General features: G+C 37.3%; 1 protein-coding gene across 2 annotated transcripts in view; it reads left to right on the top strand.

The window, feature by feature from the left end:
- The first annotated feature begins 12,025 nt into the window (after window positions 1-12,025).
- LOC107754304 (cell division cycle protein 27 homolog) overlaps window positions 12,026-16,554 on the top strand; it is a 13,112-nt gene continuing 8,583 nt past the window's right edge. For both annotated transcript variants that reach the window (XM_016570699.1, XM_016570698.1), the window contains exons 1-3: window positions 12,026-12,214; window positions 13,365-13,440; window positions 14,474-14,621. In XM_016570699.1, coding sequence (XP_016426185.1) covers window positions 12,188-12,214; window positions 13,365-13,440; window positions 14,474-14,621 — 251 coding nt within the window. In that variant the 5' untranslated portion in view covers window positions 12,026-12,187. The remainder of the gene's footprint in view (window positions 12,215-13,364; window positions 13,441-14,473; window positions 14,622-16,554) is intronic.

The raw sequence follows: 16,554 nt of genomic DNA, 5'->3' as shown, positions 1-16,554 counted from the left end.
CTATCACCTGATGAAGTTTGGATTCCTTGTTATTGTCGCCTTTGGCTTGCTTAGTTCGGGTTTAAAAGATATTTACTACTTAATACTGCATTATCACTTTGACTGCACTGACACTATTGAATGAGAACAAAACTTGAACTGAAATTAGCTGAATGCTGACATTATTGTCTTCTAGAGCTGCTTTATTGTTTAATCATCTTTGTTTTAAATTTGATGAATTTTGCAGCATTGATACTGTTAACACTGAAATGACTAAAGCTGAATAATGACATTATTGTCTTCTGTAGAGCTGCATATAGCTGAACTGAACTCATTTTTACACAGTTATTTAACTGAACTGAATCAACACTGACTTGTGTGAATAATAACAAAAGCTGCTTTAGAGCAGAATTTGTGTCATATTTCATGAAGTTTACATCATTAATTCTGCTATTTTCCTGTTTATACTGTGAAGCTGCTTTGAAACAATTTGTATTGTGTAAAGTACTACATAAAAATATATCGACATGACTTGAAAAGTGGCCGTTACACACCAGAATGTAGCCAGACAGTAAATTTGCTCAAACAAAACCTAAACAATAAACAACCAAATGATCACAATAAGAGCAAGAACTTGTATGAAGAACATTAAAGGGGTCCTATTATGCTTTTTCACTTTCTCAACTTTAGTTAGTCTGTAATGTTGCTGTTTGAGCATAAAAAGATCTGCAAAGTTACAAAGCTCAAAGTCCACTTCAAAAGGAGATATTTTATTTAACAGAAATCACTTAAATAAAATAAAATGAACGACTCGTTTGGACTACAACGCATATTTTCCGGGATTTGTGATATCACAAATACCGACGAATGGGACGAGACCTGGTTGAACTGCACTAGAGAAGGCAACGAGTGTTATCACTATGTCAGAGACACGCTAGCTTTCCCAAGGCAGACGAACTTAGAGTGTTTACAATCATCCGGGTTTAAATCGCGCTCAAATTGATTTGATTTTGACGCAATATTTACACTGAAGCTCGCAGGCGGCTATGGTAAGGGGCATGACATTTCCCGACCAGGCGCAGAGTCGTGCCAATCACAACACACACTGGCCCAGCTAACCAAGTCACAGCACATTTCGTATTTCAGAAGGCGGGCCTTCATTTGATACAGGACCTATTCGAGCCGTTCATGCCAGACTGGGGAGAGAGGTGTTGTAATAATGTAAAATATGTGAAAAATAATGTGTTTTTCAAACAACCTAGTATGAGAGCCTGTTCTAGTACACCCCCAAATTCACAATAAGAACAAGAACATGTATGAGGAAGTAAAATTGGCACTCGGGGTGATGTTTAGTACTATGCATACAGTGTAATTCCTCTTGGTGTTTATACAGCTGCTTAAAGAAAGTAATGAGGTTCAGTGGCTGGTCTGCACAAGACTCAGCTAACAGTGGTCAAAACAGCGTTGCAAGTTAGCAATATAGTCATCCCAAGAGTCTAAGTTGTTGCACTGCACATTTTTAATGCTAAAGAACTTGCTTGTGATGACACAAGCATGTTTATAGACTGCTGTGTTTTATTTTCTGTCTTATTACTGTTTTGTGTGTGTGTTATGTGTAAGATGCTACCAGAACATAACAATCAAGGCTCTTGAGGTCCTTGCACAATATTTACACACTAACAATACGATTTCCTCCAGTGGCACAGCGATGTTAACATTATGCATGATGGAAGTGGGTTTTCACGTCAGTGAGATGCTCTTGAAGCCTCTGCAAACACTCTACTGTAGTCGAGTGGTAATTGGAGAACTTTAGCAAGTGGAGCTTGTGTGAGCATCCACATGGATGTGCAAATACTCCTGTTTGTGTGTGTGTGTGTGTGTGTGTGTGGATGCTTACTCAGCCTTTAAAATACTATAAGGGGGTAACTGGGTCTCTGAGACCCAGGTGGGTGCTTCATCTTGGTTTAACCCAAAAAGTAAACCTAAGTCCTCAAGGACATCGTTAAAAAAAAAAAAAGGAAAAAACTGCAAGTGCTGCAGGTTATTGGTTCACTTTCCTAGACATCCAAAATGTTTATGTTGGGTGTTCCATATGTTCAAACCAAGCAGGTCTATAATGTGGCAAGAACCCTATCTGTTTTTCCCATTCATCTCAAATGCATTTGCTTGCGGTAAAATAACATAATGACAACGCTGGCTGGCTAATGCCATCACAGTCTAAACTTTCATGTGTCTGTGATGTAAAAGGCAGCAGACAGGGAGTCAGACAGTGTTCATTGTACACTTTACAACTCCATAAAGAAATCTTGTAAAACAGGCTACTATAAAATAGCCTGCTAGTTTCCTGCACCATTTTCATCAACAGTGCTTCCGTTTCATGAATAAACAGCTTTGATCAACCGGCTGTTTTCAGTGAATCAAAAACATGCGCATGCGACTCTTATGAACTGATTCTTTTAAGTGAATCAAAAGTATAAAGCATCAACAGAAATTTGACCTATTGACTCTTACGAGCCAGTTATTTTAAGTGGACCAAAAACATACAGCTCTACCACTTCACAAACATACAGCTCTTTTGAGTTGATTCTTTTTAGAGAATCAAAGCATGCACCGTGACCAGAAACTCAACCTATTGATCAAAAACGTTCAGGTCAAATCAAACCTGTGCAGCCTGATTTGAAACAAATGACTCTTATGAATTGATTATTTTTGGTAAATCAAAAATATACAGCGCTACCAGTTCGATTCACAAACAAATTACTCGGACCCGCTTTATATTAAGTGGCCTTAACAACTATGTACTTACATTTAAATTAATAATTTGGTACAATGCACTTATTGTGTACATACATGTTTTTACATTGTACTTATATTTAAAAAATACCTGCATGTAATTACATCTGTAATTAATTTCTGTAATTACATTTATAATTACACAGTTGACCCATCCCTTACACCTTAACCCACCCTTAAACCTACCCACACCACCAAACCTGTCCCTAACCTTACCCATATCCCACCTCAATAGCAGCAAAAGTGTTTTGCAATACAATATGAACACAATAAGTACATTGTACTTAATTTTTGATGTAAGTACATAGTAGTTAAGGCCACTTAATATAAAGTGGGGCCAATTACTCTTATGAGTCGATTTTTTAATAAATTGTTCAAAACGAGTTACGTCTACATGAGTGCTAATTGGCCTTGACTTTTTTTTACTTTTTGACTATTTAAAGAACAGAAAGACACCTTAAAAATGAGGCAAAGTCAAATATAAATGAATTATCCTCACAGTTTAAGGACAGAAATTTAAATCAACACTGAACAGCATCAACTCCTCTGAATAGTTGGAATCTTGCACAGAGCACTTGTTAGATGAATAATCCACAAATGGTAATCACAAGCATAGACATAATTTTATATTTTTGGGAACCAAAATTTCTAAGCACTTTTTAAACATCCTCTTCTTCTTCTATTTCTTAGGCCCGGCCCCTTTTTCTTTTTCCTTGCGGGTTCCATGTCAGAGACTGTCTTGTGATGTTGAATACTGGTGTTCTCAAGGTGTGGCCAAGTCATCCCCTCTTCCTTCTCAGGATCTCTTGTTCCATAGGACGTTCCAACATCCTAACTGCTGCTAATAGAGTGCTGAGTAACTTCCCTGACAACTTAATAAATTACAATAAATTACAAGATGTCTATAAGAGAGCGGTTATATCTGCTGATTGCTAAGGGATGTGCTAACCAGTGGATTCAGAGCAAGAAGATGCCTGAGAACAGACAATTATTTTATTCTCCATGTTAGAATTTGGCCTTGATTTCCCAGTTGTAATCATAAATTGAAAAATGGATCCAGAAACAAGTTATCTTAGGTTGATATGATCCCAAAGTGCCCACTGACTCTCTTGTGGCGATGTAAAACTGTGTTGCTCCCATTTGAATAAGAGCCACTCATGGTCCCACCTCCACAGGTCATGGTTGCCTGGCTAAATAACACTGCTGTTTAATTTCCCTTACATAATATGAGTAGTCCATATTAATTAAGCCTTAAGTTGTTTAAAATTTTTAAGGACTTTGAGAATTTGGCCCCAAAATGCATACATTTTCACATAAAGTGGTCTTTTCATCTGATACTTTGAACAATGTTGGTAACCAAACTGTTGACAATAACCACTAACTTCCATTTTTCCGCACTATGGAAGTCAGTGGCTACCATCAACTGTTTGGTTCCCAACATTTTTCATTTTGTCTTCTTTTGTGTTCAGTAGAAGAAATAAACATTTATACATATATAATGAATTGTTTTTCCATTTTAGGATTAGGAGTGTCTCCAAATGAAGGTTTAGTCAGATTTAACAAACTTTTTGTTAACACACATTCTCTCTCTGTTATCATTAAAACAAGTTGTCTTATGCATCTAATTCGGTATGCATTCTGGGATTAGTAATTTGTCAAAATGATGGCATAGGATAAGCTATTTGATTTCATCATGAGCAATATTGAAATCCACACACTTTATCAACAGAAGTCATTGCAGTTACATGTCACAGGGGGCAGCATGGACCGAACCAGACGGCTTGGGCCTTGATCATACTGGGCAGCTGAATGAGGAAGCCTGGCGTGGGAAGAAATGGTTTTATTATGCTCTGAAATAGCTAAACTCACAGCATATGGATTTGAGATTAATATCTCTTTCCCATGAATGCCCAAAGAGAAGAAAGTAAAACCACATTTACTGTATTTAACACAAAACAACATCTTGTTCATTTGGTGGGGTGTTTTGTGACAGTGATTGAGGTCTGCTGTATCTCAGAATTATTAGATCTGATGCCAAATGTGTCTTTTCTTAGTGCTGGTTTCTTCGTTAACTGATTTTCTTTTGTTTGATGTCTTGGAGCATAAACAAATGCCAGTGGGACCAAATTTAGGCCATTACATCTAAAAAGGAAATATCATTTGCAACATCTAATAAAAATAAAAAAAACATAAAAAAATAAAGCTTCTCATGGGGAGTGCAAGTCAATGGTAATGCAACATCAAACAACTTTGAACAATAACAATGTTTTCACATGGTTCTTTCAGTCCATATGCAGGCAGACAGAATCTGCAGACTTTTTCACATTTTGTTCAGTAATTGTGGAGCTGTGCAGAATGGATTGAAATATGGTAAAATATGACTGAACTGAAAGTAGTACACTCTTATTGGCAGGTGAAAGCATTATCAAACTAGCCAAAATATGTAATTAAATTAACAACCAAAAAAAAGGTCTGAGGTATAGAAATTATAATCATAGACCTACATTAAAATTAGCAGACTGAATGGCTTTGTGTCAGTGATCACAAATATTACCTTCTACAAAACCATTTGTCCCAATGAGTCACGAAAGATTGTCTGCAAGCATTTGGTGTGAATCAGTGTTGTTTTTGTGAAACTGACTCGTTGTTTAGGCATCTTATATACCCTCATTGAACCACTGTTAACCACCATATCATTACAAATTTGGTTAAGAAAATGTAATTAGTTCTAAGAGAAAGCAGATTCAAATCAAAAAGTGTTCAGATGAACTTCTCCCAAACCTTAATGAAAATCAGTGAGCCATTCTTCCTTTCTCCCAAACGTCCATGCCCCTCAAGGCATAGTTATTCTCAAGAACTATGTTTAATATATAAAGCTGTAATCACTAACATGTTCCATTACCCTTACAAGCCGAATTTCAAAATCAATGGCTCATCAGACTGAGCCGAACATGGTTCTGCAGTGCCACCAAGTGAAATGTAGAGTAACATGTAAATGCATCTCACTACCAGAGCAGACATCCTGAAGAACCGGAGGAAACAAAGTCTGGATTTTCCAGAAATAGCCTATGGCTTGAAATAATTTTCAATTTCAATAAAGATCATTATTAATTAATCAAATATATTATATAAAAAATATTCAAGAACGGACCGGGAATTTATTTATCTAATATTAAAAATCCAAAACAAAAAACAAACAAAAAACTCTCTATACGATGTTGGCTTTGAATGCCAACTTTATTCGAAATCCGACACAGCGCAAAATTGCATTGGGTTTGGCTCTTGGTCACAGTGAGAATTACCAGGCCTGATCTAAAAGTGTAGCGCTATCTAAATGTTGTAAATGCAGCACCCAGCTGAACATACCACAGCTAAATTACTTATCGACCCAGTGTCACATCATCCCAGCTGAGCATGTCACATCATCAGTGCTGGAGTGCCCCAGGTTCGTATTCCAGTATCCTCAATCACGTGTTGGAGTTCATCCCAACTCCCAATCAATTAAGTGTGTCACTTTAACTGAGGATAGTAAATTTAGAGTGCACAATCTGAGATACTCATTCAACCTACAAGGAACTTTCATTAAGCTTTTATTAGACCCAAGAGGATGCGTCCAGCCCTCAAAAAAGCCTGGAGTAGTGGAATGCATTTGCCAATATACAGTGGCTCCTCAAACACTTCAGTGTCATTGCATTATATGATATCAATGAATATCATTGCATTATTTATCCAAATTAAATAAATAAAAAACACTTAAAGAAATATTTCACCCAAAAATTCAAATTTGCTGAAAATTTTTCTCACCCTCAGGCCATCCAAGATGTAGATGAGTTGGTTTCCTCATTAGAACATTAGAACATATTTAGTAAATTTACCATTACATAATTTGCTCACCAATGGATCCTCTGCAGTGAATGGGTGCCGTCAGAATGAGAGTCCTAAAAGATTGAGTATCAACAGTTTGAAGTTAAAAAAAAATGACTTAATTATGAATTTGTTTATTACAAACATACATAAATGGACATAGATGGACTGGAGTTGTGTGGATTACTTGTGGATTATTGTGATGTTTTTATCAGCTGTTTGGACTCTCATTCTGACGGCACCCATTCACTGCAGAGGATCCACTGGTGAACAAGTGATGCAATGCAAAAATTTCTCCAAATCTGTTCTGATGAAAAAGAAACTCATCTACATCTTTGATGACCTTAGTGTGAGTAAGTGTTCAGCAAATAGTAATTTTGGGGTGAATTATTCCTTTAAACTATAACAAACACTTTGGGACTGCTGTATTCTCATAAATTGCCAAATGCAAAAATCTAAATGTAAATATATTTCATCTGTACAAGTCAATGTTTTCAGATAATAAAAGTGATATTGTACAGAATCAGCTTTATGAACACAGAAGTGTCAGTTGAGTGATGGAGAGATGTTATGAATAACACTAGCGCCATCTAATGGAGAAGATCTGCATCCACTGCACTCTTACAGTTTTTCTGAATTGCTAAAACACATTTCTTGAAACCATCAATCATTTTCTCAAAACCTTAAACACAAATCCAAATACTCAAACTAAATTCACGAAACCTCTGACTCTTCCATCAAAATCAAACAATCACTGCAAAACCATTTCACCTGCACTCAAAATCAAACGGTGCTCTCAGATCACACACACACATGAGTCAATAAAATAAACACTACAGAGCATTCATTAGACACTACACTGAAAAAAGGAGAACACTGCATCCAGAACATTACAGAAAAAAGTATATTGTATTGAGTAAACAATTTTGCAATTCTGTAAAAAAAGTATAGTAATTGCAACTGAGTAAGGTGAATATGTACTGCAAGAACAGCATTGTGCTGAATATTGAATAGTACTGAATGTTTGTATATATTCAGCACTTGGATACTGCAAAAATAATGCAGTCCAACTGCAAAGGCCAAAAAGGTCAAATAAAACTCTAAATGAATAGCATGTTACAGTACACTCAAATACTGTAAGTTGTGCAATTGTAAAATCAGGGTCAAGGAGAGATTCATTCTGTCTCAGCATCATGTCTTTGTGCTTGAGTCCGACCTGAGGACTTTGTCCACATCACAAGTAATGTTGTCTTTTTTGCTTGACAAAGAGAAAAAAAACTCTCTGGTCTGATAGATCCAGCCTTGATAACACTCTCTATACCTTACTCTTTCCCTCCTCATCCTCTTCCTCCTCATCCTCCACTTCTTACATGTACTCTTCCTCCTCTCCTTCTCAGATTGTTTCTATTGTTCGTTCGTATCATCATTCAGTCACCTGTGCCACTTGTGCACTCTGAACTGGCTCATATTTTGTACAGTTGGTTTGATCACATCATTAGAAACAAGTGTGAACAATTTTGAATCGTTGTGTGTAAACGATGACAACTGTGCTTTAGTTGTGTTTAACTTTTGCCGATTGTGTTTTGCAGCACAAATGCATCACAGTGTGATAAGTGTTTAAGTGAATGAGAATGTGTTTAGAGTTTTGCAAAAAGAGTGCATGAGATTTGCAAATAGAGCCTAACTGCCTGAACATGTTTAAGGTTTAGCAGAAAGAGTGCTTTATTTGACAAATTGGTTTAAGCTAGTGAGAATCTGGTTCAGAGTTATATGTGTGTTTTAGCAATTCAGAAAAACTGTAAAACAAACAAAAATAAAACACTAAAAAGTTTTAATAATTTATTTGTTTATCTGCATGTTGTGACCATTGACCAACACCTCAACTTGAAGGTAAAGTTCAACATTAAAAACTTGCCATTATGTCATTCCAAACCTGCATGATGTACTATATTTATTTTTACGTCATTAAGATACTATTAACCGTTTTTTAAAGATTTTTTTTTTTGTATTTTCTGTTTTCATTTTAATTTCAGTTAAAGGTTTAGTAATTTTTTATGTGTTTTTGTCCGTTTTATTATTATTAATATTAATAATTTAATTTTTTTTTGTATTAATTTTTTTTTTACATTTTAGTTTTAGTTAGTACATGAAAATGAGAAATTATACCTTGGCAGCTAGCTAAAATAAAATATATCTTTCCCTCCTCATCCTCTTCCTCCTCATCCTCCACTTCTTACATGTACTCTTCCTCCTCTCCTTCTCAGATTGTTTCCATCTATTGTTCGTATCATCATTCAGTCACCTGTGCCACGTGTGCACTCTGAACTGGCTCATATTTTGTACAGTTGGTTTGATCACATCATGAGAAACAAGTGTGAACATTTTTGAATCGTTGTGTGTAAACGATGCTAACTGTGCTTTAGTTGTGTTTTAAGGACAAGGATTTTGGAAATTGCCATAATTGTGCGTGGGGTATACCTGAACCACACACACACACACACACACGTTTACTTAGCTATCTAAATGGGGACATTAGATAGACGTCTATTGTTTACAGATAATAATAGATTTTATAAGCTAATCCTAATGCACACCTTAACCCTACCCCTCACAGAATTTGTTTTACAATTTACATTTACATTTTTATATATTTGGCAGATGCTTTTATCCAAAGCGACTTACAGTTAGAAATACAACAAGCGATTTACCATAAGATGGCAATAAACACGAGAAGTGCCCATTATACAAGGTTTCAGTCATCGTTCAAAATAGTAAAAGCTAGGACAGGAAGGGATAAAGGATAAGAGAACAGAAATACTGAAGGCATGGAATTTTTTTTTTTTTGATTGTCAGGGATTTGGCTGTCCGAATGGAGTTCATTCCACCAACAGGGTGCGGTGAAAGAAAACATCAGAGAGTGACTTTGTGCCTCTCTGCAATGGGACTACAAACCGCTGCTCCTTTAACGACCACGGGCTTCAGGAGGGAATGTAGATGAGCAGGAGAGAGCAGAGGTAGGAGGGTGCAGAGCCCATGGCTGTTCTGTAGGCAAGCACCAATGACTTGAACTTAATGTGAGCCGCGACTGGAAGCCAGTTCAGAGAGATGAGAAGCAGTATGATATGGGCTCTCTTGGGCTCATTGAAAACTAGACATGCTGCTGCATTTTGAATCATTTGAAGAGGTCTGATTTAACATGTTGGAAGTCCAGCCAGAAGAGCATTACAATAGTTCAGCCTAGAAATGACAAGGGCCTGGACGAGAAATTGTGTTGTATGCTCTGTTAGGAAGGGTCTGATTTTCTTGTTGTTGTGTAGTGCAAACCTGCATGATCATGCTATTTTTGCAATATGATATTTAAAGGTCAGCTGATCATCAAGGATCACGATGGGATTATCGTTGAGGTGCCTTAGTTGGATGGTAAACTTGTGCTGTACTGATGGGGTGGCTGGGAAGATGAGAAGCTCTGTCTTTGCCAGGTTGAGCTGCAGGTGATGTTCTTTCATTCATGCTGAGATGTCCGTCTGAGATCTGAGTAGGTACTGTTGGATCTGAAATGAGAGGTAGAGCTGCGTGTCATCAGCATAGCAACGATAGGAAAAACCATGTGCCTGAATGGTGGGTCCCGGTGATGTAGTGTATATAGAGAAGAGGAGGGGCCCAAGAACTGATCCTTGAGGAACCCCAGTGACCAGTTGATGTGATTTGGATACCACTCCTCCCCAAGACACCCTGAAGGACCTACCTGTGAGTTAAGACTCAAACCAGTAGAGTGCAGTTCCGGTGATGCCCAGTGATGAGAGGGAGGACAGAAGGATTTGATGATTAACAGTGTCGAATGCAGCAGACAGATCTAGCAGAATGAGAACTGAAGATTTGGACTGTCCATTAGAAAAGGTGCAACACTCTTTCTTGAAGAAATCCATTTATTGATTAAAAACACATGTGACATTTCGGCCATTATCCAGGCCTTCATCAGACCGATCTTCATCAAACTGAAGATTTGGACTCTTGCACTCCATAGCGCTTCAGTAACTTGACAGCAAGGCGTTTTCAGTTGAATGGCCACTTTTAAATCCAGATTGGTTATTTTCCAGCTGGTTGTTCTGTGAGAGGAAGGAAGACACTTGGTTGAACACAACGCGTTCAAGTGATTTTGCTCTGAACGGGAGAGATACGGGCCTGTAGCTTTCAACAAGTGAGGTGTCTAGTGTAGGTTTTTTAAGCAGTGGGGTTACCTGAGCCTGCTTGAATACAGTGGGAAAAGTGCCTGTGAGAAGAGATTTGATGATATGTGTGTGTCAGAAGTGCAGGGGAAATAGCTTGTAGGAGATGTGAGGGGATTGGGTCTAGAGGACAGGTGGTAGGGTGGCTGGAGAGGATCAGTTAAGAGACCTCATCTTCTGTAAGAGGAGAGAAGGAGGAGAGAAGATGGTCAGCTGTGTGAGTGTTTGCTGTGAGTTCCTGGGTGAGTGGAGTCGAGAACTGACTGCTGATGGATGTGGTTTTGTTTGTGAAGTGATTAGCAAAATTGTCAGCAGTTAAAGAGGGGATGTTTTGAAGAGTTTGCATGTGTCTGATGCGCTGTTGATCTTGTTATAAGAAGATAGTTTTGGCAGCGTGAACATTGGTGGAAAATGAAGATAGCAGTGACTGAATTTAAATTTAAAAAAAACCTTTGTTTACTTTTTTTTATAGCAGTTTAACAAATGAGGACATCCCCAAAGGGAGGTTTTGGGAGATTTTGTCAGGTTTAGCTCACTTTTGGGTACAAATGTGTCCCCCCATTATGGTTAAGTAGGTACACACACACACATGTGTATTTTTAGACTGAAAGTGAGGCTGAAGGTGATGCCATATGAAACATGCTAGTGTTGTTCACTTATAATATCTTATCTTTCCATCATAATAGTATAGTATAATATATAGTATGGTATATAATTTAGGTCAGTGTAGTATCACTTCACTATCTGATTTGGCAAATTGATATAAAGTATGCTACTTTAGCTTCTTTCAATGTTTGAGGTGCAATAATAACCTTTTGACTAGTTCTTGTATTGTGATCAGCTTATGTGGTCCCCATAAATACTATGATTATGTTTTACAAACAAATAAAGAAATTCCATATTTAAATCCTAAGAACGAGATTGTATTAATTGATTAAGGTTTAATATTATTTTTGATAAAGCTTAGATAGTCAAAGAGACTGTCTTTAGTTAAAACCTGTAGTGTAGTCAGAATATTCTAAACTTCACAACATTTTATTCGTAATGGACATTTTATGTCAGTTTTACCTGCATTTCACCCTATAATTCCGAAAATTGAGCTTTCCCAATCGGCTATTTCCGACAACCTTCGCCCCTTATCGTAAAGTATATATTTGAATCGGTCGTGTTCGGGCATTTCCGGATTCACCGATAACGGTTGGAATGTTCAAATCTTCGATGCTAGTTTTGCTACTTCTGGCCTGGAGTGGATACTGAGCTAAGAAAGCGACTGAAGAAAGAGCAAAGAAACCAAAAAAGGAGGTGAAGAGGAGCCTGGTTACGGAATGACGGTGTTGCAGGAACCGGTCCAGGTATTTGAGCTAAATGTTAAAGCGCTCCGTTGCAGACCCAGTTGCGGGAGAAGACTTTTATCCAGCGCGAGAGACCAGATGATTGAGCGCTGCTACACCGCGGCCTCAGTTAGCAGCTAATGCTAACGGCCTCTGCTCTTTACCTCACACAGAACCTGCCATTAAACATACCACATATCGCTTTTATTTTAATTTAAAATAGCTGTTCCAATAAACCCAGTGCTTGTCAGCTCGGGACAGTTTGTTTGTTAGTAGTTTTCAAGGAAGCTAAAGCATTGTCTTGCAGGTTAGCCAGATACCTGATTTATTTAGATTTGTTTTATTGGTATAGTGATGTTTTATTTTGACGCGTGTGAAAATATAAGCAGGGTTGAGGATGATTATAAATCGTGAAATTGAATGTTTGCAGAAATGGCTGGTATTCTCAAACAGACAATATATGAAGAGTAACACAAACCAGTGCATTTGAAGAGATTTAATGCACTAGCAATACTGGAGCTGGTTAGTTGTCTAATATATAAGCTCATCAGAGATAATAACGTAACATATAATTGCCTTTTAACGTTGGGTTTTTATATTGATAAGTTACGGTGTTTTAATGGGCCAACAAACGTCAAAGGTTTTGGGTTTGATAAGTCTTTGTCAGATACCAGCTAGCCAACGGTTCATAGAGCACAGCTGTTAAACCTGTGTGTATCTGTCAAGCAAAACATTAAATGTATATACAATGGCTGTGTCTCAAAGCAAGAACGAGCTGCCTAACTAGACAATATTTTGGGGCGTCCAAGCGCGCCTATATGCATCTCATCTGTCAGTCAACATTAGCTGGTTTCCCTATTTTTCTTCAGCCTTTGTATATACTGGAATCGTTCACCATTTCCTAAAACTGTGATCAATACGTGACCTAATAACAGCAGATCATTTCATATACGTCATTATATATGTAAAAAATCTTTGCAATCAGTGTCATTGTTTATATGGGAGCCTATTGTAATTTTGATGATCAGAAGTGTATACTTGCTGTCAGGTGGTAATAAAGTCATTAACCATATTTCATCAAGTGCTATGGGTTATCATTGTTGTGACGCATACTCCTTTTCGTCAACTGTAAAAGGCATGAAGGTAACGGCAGCTCTGTTTTGGTCCATAGGCTGCTGTCTGGCATGCTCTAAACCACTACGCCTACCGAGATGCTGTATTCCTGGCAGAGAGACTCTATGCTGAGGGTAATTGCACAAATCGTCCTCCATACAGGCAGACTACATCCTCCATTTCCCCTCATCTTTCAGAGCTGGGCTGAGGCATTGCATTAAAACAAGTTTGTGTGACTCAAAATGGAAGCTCACATTTTTATTGACTTTAACCATTGTGATGAACTGTTTAAAGTAACTTACATTGCTTGCATTATTGTTTTTTTATGTCCTTCATATTAAATCCTGAATTTGATTTTATACAGGGTTTCTGCAGGTCTTGAAAAGTCATAATTCACTCGTCCACAAATTAAGGTCTAAAAAGAAATTCATATGGTCATGGCATTAAATGTTATATGCACTGCAAAACATGAATGTTTTCCTCAGTATTTGTATTTTGTTTTCCAATACAAATATTTAAACATCCCTAAATCAAGAAACATTTTCTTGATGCACATTGAACATATGACATCCTGTTTTCTGAGAAACCAAACAAAATGAAGTGAGTTTATGCTTAGATAAGAACAAATAATCTGTTAATGGTGTATATGAACTTGTTTTCCCTTTGAATTAAGTAATTTTTATGAGCCCATTGGTAGACGTTTGTTCTTGTTTTAAACATAAACTTCATTTTAATCAATTTCTCATAAAACAGGACTAACTGATTTTATGTCATTTTTCCATTTCAAGTAAATGTGTCTTGATTTAATGGAAAACTAAACAAAAATACTGAGGAAGGACATCACTTTTTTTGCTGTGCGATCAGAAGGTACAGTAAAAGTTATTTCAAGATTCTAGTGGTTGGGAGCAGAGGTATCCAAGCCATGCGCTTTTTTTTTCTGAGATTGGAAGTTGTATTTTCAAACTGTGAAGCATTGTTAATACAAGACATTTACATTTAGAGAGCATATTGACGCGTTCCATTCCATTTATTCATTAAATTTTCTTTACTTGTCTTTAAAAGTCTTCAATTTAGCTTCATAAAACATGCATAAATCCTGTTACAATATACATCAAATCATGTTCCATTCTATAATTTGTGTTCTTCTGAATTTTCTTTTCTTTTCAGTCCATTCAGAAGAAGCACTCTTCCTGCTGGCTACATGCTACTACCGTTCAGGGAAGGAGTATAAGGCCTACCACCTCCTGAAAGGACACAGCTGCACCACGCCACAATGCAAATATCTCCTCGCCAAGTGCTGTGTGGAACTGAGCAAGTATGGATGACTAATTATTCCCCAACTAATCCTATAATAAACTCCTGACTCATTATCATTGTATCCCAGTGCCTGTATCTATGTTTATCTCTTCCAAAAGCTTACAGTGTTGTTGCTATACAAAAATTTCAGTAGTGAAATTTCGGAATACTCAATACCTCACAATCATGGTGATATTCAAAAGCAATTGCTATATGCATTATCACAAAATCGTTTATGTAAATATTAAAGATAGATATTAACTAGTTTGAAAGTATTTCTCAAGGTTTTTCCAATTAATTGACTTATTTTTGTGTCTTGTTAAATATTAATGACATGATAAGCAGCAGCAGGTCTCATGGTGCAGTCATACTGCATTTTGTTCTGTCTGTTTGCCAAAACCAATGTTACACCGTGCCTACACCGGACGCGAGTGGCGCGGTGCGGCAAAATACTATGGAACTCATTATAATTAGTGATGCTGTCCACACCATAGATATACAGTATATACATATCTATGGTCTACACTGGATGCGGCGCGGCACGACACGACAAATCCCCGACAGAAAACTGCTGCTGTGTTCTATTCATGACGTATTGACACAAATTCATCTCTATCTTTCTGTCGCTCGGCTCGGCTAATGTCTGTCATGTGCACTGAACACTCTCCTCCACATCATGAGTAGACACGCCCCTTAACTGCTGGTTGGATACAAGTTTGTTTTGCTAGTCGGCCCGAATCAGTTTTCTAAAGCGTTTTTGAAAAATCGCTTACCCCACCTTTAAGACAGAGTGACTGTGATTACATTTACCTCTCCAAGACAAGCATTTTACCTTTGTGAAAAGTATATGTGGCTTTTGAAAGCAGCCACCAGTCAGTGAGAGAGTGAGGCAGTTTTACATACTACCTATACTGTAGACTGTGACTTTACTTTAGTATTGAAGTAGAGTTACTTTTGACATCCCTACCTGAGAGACATGTAGTGTAATACAGTAGGATATTAATTATAAGAATGAATGGGATTTAATGCTATAGGTATTGTTATCCATGAATACTCAGTGTTTCCCCTGCCATTATATTAGGGGGGCGGCACCCCCCGCCCCCTTGAAGGTCAAGTTAATTTTATTTAATTATATTTTCTCTATAGCGCCAGATCACAACAGAAGTCATTTAAAGTTACCTTGCCGATAGAACAGGTCTATACCTTGTTCTTTTAGCTTGCGGTGATTTTAGCGTCTGCCGTCTCACTAATGCGGACATAAATACATGAACAACATCTCCAGAACTGCTCTGAGAGTCACTTCATGAGCATTTGACCGTTTCATTTGAGTAAAACTATCATCATATCATATACACACAGACATGTAAAGGTATTCACGGCAACCCGTCAAAATAAAAGTTCGGTTTAACTTGAAGACACTGCGGCAGAAATATATTACTATTGTTCAGTAGAATGTACATAATAGGCTGCTACTACTACTACTAAAATTATTAAAACCGTATTTTTAAGGAATAATCATACAACATTTCTTCAGTGTTTTAATTGTAATATTAAATGACCTTTATTTTCCAAAAAATATTTTTTTAAATTTTCATTACTTAAAAGATGAAATATTTCTGAATTTTTCTGAACTTTTTTTCTGTCCTGACTGGAGGAGTTCTGAACAAACAGAAGAGCCAAGACGACATCATTACTGAGTTTGGAGACTCGTCTTGTTTCACTCTGGCACTGCTAGGGCAAATCTACTGGTATGTTGAGCTTGTTTGGCTATTTACCTTCACCTACTAAAATCAATGACCCTTAGCGAAGATATGAAAATATCTGCTTTGCCATTGTTCCTGAGAAAGAGCGAGTAGTGAGTAGCTGTGCGTTCACACCGCCGCCGTCGAGAGCGTCAAAAATCGCTCTGGCCGCCCTGCCAACAACGCTGTAGAAAGATTCGTGGACGCTCT

The sequence above is a fragment of the Sinocyclocheilus rhinocerous genome, unplaced genomic scaffold (assembly GCF_001515625.1).
Source record: "Sinocyclocheilus rhinocerous isolate Xijiao unplaced genomic scaffold, SAMN03320098_v1.1 scaffold832, whole genome shotgun sequence".
NCBI lineage: Eukaryota > Metazoa > Chordata > Actinopteri > Cypriniformes > Cyprinidae > Sinocyclocheilus > Sinocyclocheilus rhinocerous.
The sequence above is the reverse complement of the archived record's forward strand: the minus strand, read 5'-3'. Positions and strand labels throughout refer to the sequence as shown.